The sequence below is a fragment of the Lactuca saligna genome, chromosome 2, assembly GCF_052625555.1.
Source record: "Lactuca saligna cultivar CGN05327 chromosome 2, ASM5262555v1, whole genome shotgun sequence".
Taxonomy (NCBI): Eukaryota; Viridiplantae; Streptophyta; class Magnoliopsida; order Asterales; family Asteraceae; genus Lactuca; species Lactuca saligna.
Genome location: NC_136418.1, coordinates 151,554,238 through 151,563,751, shown reverse-complemented (window position 1 = coordinate 151,563,751; position 9,514 = coordinate 151,554,238). Strand labels below are relative to the sequence as shown.

Sequence of the window (9,514 nt, the reverse complement as noted above, 5' to 3'; positions counted from 1 at the left end):
GGATGTGCGTTTTACTTCCAGATTTTGGAAGAAATTCCATGACGAGTTGGGCACTCGTCTGCATTTCAGCACCGCCTTTCACCCGCAGACAGATGGTCAGAGTGAGTGGACCATCCAGACCTTGGAGGACATGTTGCGGGCGTGTGTGTTGGATTTCGGTGGTAGCTGGGATACCTATCTTCCCTTGGCTGAGTTCTCCTACAACAACAGCTATCACGCGAGTATTGACCGACCACCGTTCGAGATGTTGTATGGGCGGAAGTGCAGAACCCCGATATGTTGGGGTGAAGTTGGCCAGAGAGTCATGGGAAGCACCGAGGTGGTGCTAGAGACGACCTAGAGGATCCAGTAGGTTCGGAGCAGACTTCAGACTGCACAGAGTCGGCAGAAAAGCTACGCCGATAGGCGTCGATCCAACTTGGAGTTCCAAGTCGGGGATATGGTTCTCCTGAAAGTGTCGCCTTGGAAAGGTGTCATTCGATTCAGGAAGCGGGGCAAGTTGGGCCCAAGATTCATCGGGCCGTTCAGGGTTACAGCCCGGGTGGGCAAGGTGGCGTATAGGCTGGACCTGCCAGCCGAGCTCAGTCAGATCCACAGCACCTTTCATGTTTCGCAGCTACGGAAGTGCCTGGTGGACGATTCAGCAGTAGTACCATTGGAGGATATTCAGGTTGATGACAGCTTGAATTACATTGAGCACCCAGTCGCAATACTCGACAGAAAGACAAAGGCTTTGAGAAACAAGAGGGTAGAACTAGTAAAGGTGCAATGGCAGCACCGCAAGGGTTCGGAATGGACTTGGGAACCGATGGAAGAGATGATGGAGCATTACCCCGAGCTGTTTCAGGACCGGGCAGCATACTTCGAGGACGAAGTCTAAAATAAGTGGGGGAGATTTGTAGCACCTGGTTTCCGGTATGTGAATTTTATTCGAGCATTGCCCTATTTTAGCCTTGGACTCGGCGAGTCATAAGGTCCGACTCGCCGAGTAGGGACGAGACTCAGGACACGTTTAAGTGGGCGACTCGGCGAGTCCATATCCTGGACTCGGCGAGTCACCGCTGCTGGATGAAACCCTAAGTTTCAAGGGTTTGCACCCTATTTAAACCCTCATTCCGCCCCAACTCGTCCCCATTCACCCCCCAGAACTCCCCAACATCGTTTTTCCCTTATTTCCTTGAGAGATTGAAGTGCTCTTGGTGTGTTCTTGAAGGTTTTGAGGAGCAAGAGGTGTAGATCAAGAAGAGGAGAAGGATATCAGGCATCTTTGTGTCATTTCAACATATTCCTTGAGGTATAGCTCGTTTCCCCTCTGTTTTCAAGCTTGTAATCCCTTTTTGCTTCATTGGAGTCCTTCTTGGGCTCTTCCCCAAGCTTGTTTGTGCTTTGTGGGTGATAATAAGTTGTTAGCCTTTAGATCTAGGCATGATTTAGTCCCTGGAGCTTGGATCTATTGCCTTTATGGGGTCATATTGCATGAAAGCCCTAGATCTACCTCTTTTGGTGCACTTTGAGCCTTAAAATCCATATTGGTGAATATCTACACGTAAAGTTGGAAACTTTACGTGTGGATTGTGTCCTAGAAGCCCAGATCTGTGAATGGCATGGACTGGAATCGAGCAAATCGGTGTATTTGATGGATGCATGGCTGCGACTCGGCGAGTCATCTATGTGACTCGACGATTCTGGTCGCGAGTCACTGAACTGGTCCCTTTAAGATGTATCGAGTTGAGCCGTGGGTCACAGGGGGTGACTCGGTGAGTTGGAAGCTGAACTCACTCATGATAGGACTCGGCGAGTCAATGCCCTGACTCGGTGAGTCCAAGGCAATCTTCATAGATCAAGAACAAACTCGGCGAGTTGTTCATTCAACTCGGCGAGTCTTGGCATATGTGTTCTTCGGATGAAGATGAACTCGACGAGTTGTTCATACAACTCGGCGAGTAGGATGAAGGAGTTGAATGACAGTTTAGAAGATGAACTCGTCGAGTCATAGCCCAACTCGACGAGTAGAATCAGGGACCCAGGACAATAGTTTGCTAGGGACTCGGCGAGTGGAGATCCACTCGGCGAGTTGGGTCAACTAAAAGTTGACTTCGATTTGACTTAGGGCTAGACCAGGGGTAAAATGGTCTTTTTACCCAAAGGACAGTTAGCAGTGTATGATTAAGTATATTGTGGGAATTACAGCCGGGGAGTTTCCGGAACAACAGCAGCAGTAGTAGGTGATCAATTCCCACACAGACCAGCAGCTATTTCGAGGTGAGTTTCCTTCCAGTAGTAACGGGTCTAAGGCACCAAGGTCGGCCCGTATAGATGAGACGTTAGTATTATAGTGTGGGCCGAGCCCGTATCTATTAGTTGAGTTAATTGTGTTATATACCAGCATGATAGAACTGTTTACACTTGTTGTCTGTGCGATACTTGTATGATATGAGTTGGCGGGTGAGTGTGGGCGGGGCCCGTATCTCTCCGAGAATGGAGTGTGGGCTAGGCCCGTATCTCCCAGGTAACGAAGTGTGGGCGGGGCCCGTATCTTCACGAGTGTGGGCGGGGCCCGTATCTCTCAGAAAGTGAGGTGTGGGCGGGGCCCGTATCTTCATGAGTGTGGGCGAGGCCTGTATCTCCTAATTGCATGTTATATGTTAAATGCTTGTATGGTATGGGGTATTATGGGGGGAGCTCACTAAGCTTTGTGCTTACGGTTTCAGTTTTGGTTTCAGGTACCTCCTCAGCTAGGGGAAAGGAGCCGGCGCGGTAGCAGCATGTCACACACACACCCTTCGGTTTCCGCATTTACGAGATTCACTGGGATTGTACTCTGATATTTGATGGGATGTATGGTTTGACTTTTAAAACATGGTTTGCGATGTGTTATGGTGTGATCAAACAATGTTTTTATTTATTAATGTTTTCTAAATTAATATTTTAAAAATAAAATTTTTGGACATGAAAATTGGGTCGTTACATTGGGTGTTTGAGTTTATTGTTTGACAGGGGAAGAGGCAACATCGAATGGGTGGTGGCGGGACGAACTCCAGCAGCAGCAAAAGCAGTGATTGAAGGTGTGTTTGATTGTTTGTTGTCGATGAAAAAAGAGGAGGATAGAGATGTTTGTGGTGGTGTTATGTGACCGGGATAGGCGGAGGTGAGTTGTCACCGTCGACTGCTCGTCATTTTCCCTCTCTTTGTCGGTGGTGTCAAGGGATGCAACAACCACCGGTTGGTGCTATTCCTTTTTGGTGAGCAAGGTTGAGACAAGGGATGCGAAAGTAAAGAAAGAAGAAGAGGATTGAGTGTGGGAAAATTTTGTCACTTGTACGATTGATTTAGAAAATATATTTGATTGATCTTTTATAACTTATGGAGGGATCGGAATAGTAGTTAGATAAATGGTAGCTTCAAATTGAAGCATTTGTTGCGCATTCAAAAAGTCTTTGTTGACTTTTTGATTGATATGTTGGAAAATTAGGCATGTGCCTAATACTTTGGTAATGACATTTTGATTCTCGATTCTCGTGCTGCTAATTCCCGAAATGTGAAATTTTTCTAAAAGTGCATGTTTGTTGTCTCGGTCGTTGTGATTTCAGAAACGCAGACAAAATTCAATTTTGATATACCAAACTCCGTGAATCTACAATTAAAATTCCGCGATTAATAGGATCTGATTCGATATATTTTACGAATCTGATTTTGGTTGAAGTTAAAAATATTATAAAAATATAATATAATAAGATAATAAATTGTAGTCTAAATTCTCTCTCTCTCATATATATATATATATATATATATATATATATATATATATATATATATATATATATATATATATATATATATATATGATGCAAAAAAAAAAAAAAAAAAAAAAATCAACGCCAGAAATAAATTAAAATTTTGGTGACTTTCGATTCGATCTACAATGATAGATGATACATGGGTTGAGCAGTTTGAGATGTTCTAAATGAAATTATAATATATATTATATTTAATATACATTATAAACATAAAATTACACAAAATTGGTTATTAATACCTAGCAGTTCATGGTGGTTTGACCGCCGAACTCTGACCAATTTTTACCAATTGTTACATGACCCAAGGGTATTTTAGATAATTTGAGTGGTCATTAATCGGTGCTTAGGTGACCAATCGAACTATCATTTGGAATTGTATTCTGCCAGAGATCTTTTCAGACCGAGAGATGAGTTTTCCTCACTATACTTGCGGGTTGAAAGCACCAAGGTCGACCCATTGGTTGATGGCATGTTCCATACCGTTGTTGATATGTTGAGCATGCGGTAGAACTGTATGATTATATGATAGCTGCTAACAGGTGTTAGGCTGGTAGGCCTGTAGAGTCGCCTGTGATTATAAGCAGTATGATTAGTTGTTGTTGAGTACACTTGTTGTTTATAATATGTCGATATGTTATGTGGGTTGAGACTACTGCTTTTTGGTGTTAGTCAATAGACCAATGCATTCCAACTGGGAGGTTGTGGGTCGGGGCATTCCAACTGTGAGGTTGTGGGCCAAGGTAATCCAACTGGGCGGTTGTAGACCAAATATGTAGTATGCAAGGCAATCCAATCAAGAGATTGTGGGCCAGGGTAATTCAACTTGGAGGTTGTCGACCCATCATGCTAATCTATGTAATTTATATTTTGTGTGATGGTACTTTGGGGGAACTCAGTAAGCTCTGGCTTACATATTTAGTTTATTGTTTCAGGTACTTCTGATTATCACGGGAAAGCGAAGACGTGATCGTGCACATCTTCCGGTTTTTGTGTTGTTGGGTCTTGGGAAAACTTTGATTTTGATTATTACTTTTGAAAAAATGGTTCTTTTGTAAACAATGATGATTTATGTTTGTTTTTAAAAGTTTTAAATTGTTATGATTTTTGGGATGTTGCAATATTTAAACCACCACAGTTTTTAATTTTCAGGTTTGGAACCCGATCTAACATGGTTCTACCACAAGTCCATCACAAAATCCTCATTTTTATGACCTCCATGTTCCTCTCATGATCCTTAGGCCAACATTCAGATCCACACAAAATAGTCGACTTTATAGCCAACATATAGAATTTTCCCTTAAGTTTCAAAGAGAACCTTCTTGTCAAACAAAACTTTAGTGGTGTCTCTCCACTTTATCCAGCCCACTTTTATATGGTGAGTGGCATCATCATCAATGCTCTCATCCTTATGGATTATAGACCCCAAGTACTTGAAATTATCATTCGATCATAGGACCTTCTCACCGATACACACTTATACCCTTTGTGTTCCCATTAAAAATGCACAAAATATAACCAATCTTAGTTGCATTGATCCTAAGCTCCCTTTCTTCCAACGATGTCTTTCATGTATTCAACCTAGTATTCAGCTCACTCCTAATCTCCGCAACCATTGCAATATCGTATACACCCTGTACCTCTCTTTGTACCTTACAAAATACCTGCAAAGATATAAGGGCTAAGCGTCGAACCTTGATGGAGTTTAATTCTTACATGGAAAGACAATATCACTTCTATCTTTCAAAATCAAACACATGTCATTGATCGACAATACATGTCGTGTATGAATCTAACACAACACCCCTGGTACCCTTCTATCTTTCAAAATCTTCCAAATCGGTGCCCTTTGGACAATGTCATAAAATGCTAGTATAAAAAGGACCTTTTTTATATAGTGACCAAAACTAACAAAAAGGCACCACCTAAACGTACTAAATCTCTCGTAGAAAAGAGTTACATGTATCCACGACAAATTGAAAATGATTTATTCTAAAATAGTAAAATGTACTTTTAAAAAAAATGACTAATTTATATAATGGTCAAAAGGCCTGAAAACCAATATAAGGCTCGACCCAAACATACCAAATCTTCCACACAAGGCTCTATCTTGCAGACATAGAGGGTACAAATGTAAACCAAAACTGTCATTGGTTCACTAAAATTGTATGTGCGTTCTGCTGACAAAAATACATCACTTGTCGACTAGAAAAGTTGATAGGCTTGGGGTTTGTACTGAATATTTATTTTTTGTAACTGAAACCTTATTAGAATTTTGATTTTAAAACCAAAGTTGAAAAATGATACCGACAAGCAGATAAAGGATCTAATTTATATAATGACCAAAATCAGCAAAAGGGCTCTGTCTAAACATTTGCATGTTTCCACTCCTCGTATTAAAAATATTATAGTAGAAAAGAATAATAAAAGGCAATCCCCAAAAGGAATAAAACTCATATAATGGCCAAAACCTACAAAAGGCTCAACACAAACATAGCAAATCTTTCAGAAAAAGGAGTTATATTTTTACACGACGTTTTTCACAAGGCTTATAATTAGAATACAAAGTATTTTTATTTGGTTTGAGGAAAGGTTTTAAAGGGGATTGAGAGGGTTTCCCTAATATCCCCATATGGAACTGAATATTTATGTAATGACCAAAACCGATAAAAAGGAACTGGATTTTTATATATCGACACCATATGATATGGAAACAACATATCTAGAGCTGATAGCTGATAGCTGATAGCCGATATGATATCCCATCCATCAAAATCAAGTCCCCAGAAACAAGAAAAGCACATTGCATTCACCAAATTCAATCATACATGAAAACCAAGAGACAAACAAAAACATTACAATCTTTTCAGACTTTTCTTTCTAGCATCAATCTTCTTCTTGTCCCCTTGTGCTTTCGCCAACCCACCTTCCTTCTTATGTGCTGCCGCCGCTGGTGGCGGTGCACCACCACCAGATCCGCTACTTACTCCCATCTCAACTATTGAGTTCAAGGCGGCGGTTGGCGGTTCCTGACCACTTGCTGCTTTCATGGTGTTCAATGAAGGAGCCAAGGGCGTAGGAGGCGGCACTACAGCTCCAGAGACAGCGGTTTTCGGGTCAACACTACAAACTGAGGTGTTTGTCTGGTCAACATTTAGAGCAGCAGTCGATTCCGATATTGCCCCTGTCTTGAACTTTGGTTTTGGCTTCAGAGCATGAATTCCAGTGTATAACCTGTCATGTGTTTTTAGTATCGAATCAAGATTTCTTGAATTTTAACTATTTAACTCATCATCATCATCATCATCATCAATAGTAATAATAATATAAAATCGAACCTTGCATGCCTAGCATATTCTTCATAGTTCTCAAGTAGCATTTTGCCAGCCTGTTCATTTAATGCGGATTCTGGAAATGGCTCAATCAGCAAGCATCTGACTACCTGCAACACATGAATGGAAAGATTTATAATCAAAGGTCCAAATTAGGAAGTAAAAAGAAAACACGAATCTAGAAACTTACAATTAGAACATGGCGTAACCCTAGACTAGGGTTCCAATCTCTTTTCAGTGTGTTCACACATATCTCACCATTCGTGGCAATGTTAGGATGGAAGATCTTGGTCAAAAAATAACCTACACAAAAAAGATAGGTTTTAAACATTCCCATACAACTAACTAACTAACCACATGAACAAATCTAAACACAAACAAACCTTTAGGAGGTGAATGGGGGAAGTCACGATTGAGAATCAATTTCATTCGGAAAACACCATTTTCGTATGGAGTGCCAGCTGTACATCCGGTATTCAGTTAGAACAAAGGAATATGTCTCTTGTGACATACATAATATACATATAACATCTATCTACCTGGGCCTTCAATATCAGCATATATTGTTGAAAAATCGTCATCGTTCACTCCTACTTTGATTCCTTCTGGTGGGATTTCATCAAGATTCTTCAATTCTCTAGCAAGTTGCTTGATTACATTTGGAGGAAGATTCTCGTTGGTAGCCTACAATAATTACACATTTAAGATTACAAAGAGGGACAAATGGATTGTTGAATCAAAAGAGGGTGTGTTGAGTACCATGAATCGAAAAAGGCTTAAATTGGTGACAAGAAGCTACAAGTCAGTTGTAGTAGCACCCAAATGACAAGAGTAGATTGTTGATGAGTAACCTGTTAAGAAGCTTAGCGATTAGAGGGGCGAACTAAATCATTTTGTGTATTATATTCATGAACAAAGAAATATGTTCCTGAACTGATGAGGGAATCTAATGTTGCAAATTTATGAGGATGATGGGAAAGTGGACTGATCATTTTTCTAATAAGGGTATAAGAACCAAGTGATGATCTTCATCAAGGTCTATGCTTAGATATAAACTCATGTCAACATGATAAAGAAGGATTTTGATTGTTGTATAGCAACTCCTATTGCCTTCCTAATGTACAGAAAATTGTGCATATGAAAGCTTTGCAAAATTAAACATGCATAGCAACACAAAGAAAGCTTAAAACCAAAACGCGCAGCAGTAACTAAAGTGCCGATCGAAGTAAACATTAACGAAAGAAAAGTAAGATCGAACCCTAAAATTCATGGCAATTACACAAAAACAAGGTATCTGCAACAAATTTTTCCTGAGATGAAAAGCCCCGATACTCCAGAGCAAAGATTCATCCAACGCTAACAACTGACCTAATCTAATATTTTATGAACCAAAATTGAAGAACTTTCTACTAAAAGCAAAAGGGGGCTGCTTTTTCACACGAAAAAACACGCACACAAAAATTGAAACCCTAATTCAACCATCAAACACCAACCACATATTCGCAACTGCATACACGACGACAAAACAAAGAATTCACCAAATAAACAACGATTAAATCGAAATTGAACCAACAGTACCGAACAACGATACAAACCCACTTCAGAAAACACATTAAATTGGAAATTGATCAAGTAATTGGCGTGATAATTGCATAAACTAATAGGAACGACGAATATCACCTCAAATCAAGAGCCTTCGTTCAAACCGGGGAACCAGAAGCAGGCGTATTTTTCTTTGAAACATACGATCAGTATAACTTCAAGGAATTTAAAGATTTGAGAAATATTGATGAGGATCGGTAGATCGCTCTCTTTCAAATGATTGATGAGGTTTAAAACGGAGAGCGACAGAAGAGAGAGAAGAAGAGCGTTGAGAGTTCTTGGCAAACGCATAGATATATACCCCACATCATACCAAGAGTTTACCGTTGAGGGTTCTGATGAAATTTCAGATAGGTACTTCACGTTACGGTAATCAATGAAAATGTCCCTTAAACAGGGTATTTTTTGTAAGTTAGATAAAGTTTTGGGTTGAAGATGAACTTATATCTATTCCTCCGTCGGTACAAAGCCAAAATAGAAATTAAAAATAAAACTAGAAAAGTGTCAGTGTCAATCACAGCTTGTTTTTAATTGGTTTTATTATATTTTCAATTATTGAATTTTGATAAAATAAAAGACCGCATTAATGATTTAATGGGATCCACTCCCCTCATTTTCAAATTCTCAATTATTTTATAATTAACGGATTTTTATACAATATTTATAGGATCAAAAGATATAGTTATTATTTGATTTATATTAAAAAAAAGTTATATGAATCTTATTATATAGTTAAATTAGACATTCAAAAATCATAAATAATACTAGACAAAACTAAAAAAATGA

At 39.6% G+C, this 9,514-nt stretch overlaps 1 protein-coding gene across 1 annotated transcript; it reads right to left on the bottom strand.

The window, feature by feature from the left end:
- Positions 1-6,582: 6,582 nt before the first annotated feature.
- On the bottom strand, positions 6,583-9,016 carry LOC145032102 (ubiquitin-conjugating enzyme E2 22-like). The gene is made up of 7 exons (XM_078980782.1): positions 8,807-9,016; positions 7,886-7,977; positions 7,666-7,810; positions 7,510-7,587; positions 7,317-7,429; positions 7,133-7,236; positions 6,583-7,028 (listed from the first exon to the last, which is right to left on the bottom strand). The coding sequence occupies exons 2-7, from the start codon at positions 7,886-7,888 to the stop codon at positions 6,650-6,652; spliced, it is 822 nt and encodes a 273-aa protein (XP_078836908.1). The 5' UTR covers positions 7,889-7,977; positions 8,807-9,016; the 3' UTR covers positions 6,583-6,649.
- Positions 9,017-9,514: the final 498 nt, after the last annotated feature.

Excerpts from the sequence above, each read along its gene's own strand:
- LOC145032102 (XM_078980782.1), bottom strand. Across the intron at positions 7,588-7,665 it reads TGCTGATATTGAAGGCCCAG|CTGGCACTCCATACGAAAAT; the intron begins GTAGATAGATGT and ends CCGGATGTACAG. Across the intron at positions 7,237-7,316 it reads GGTTACGCCATGTTCTAATT|GTAGTCAGATGCTTGCTGAT; the intron begins GTAAGTTTCTAG and ends CATGTGTTGCAG.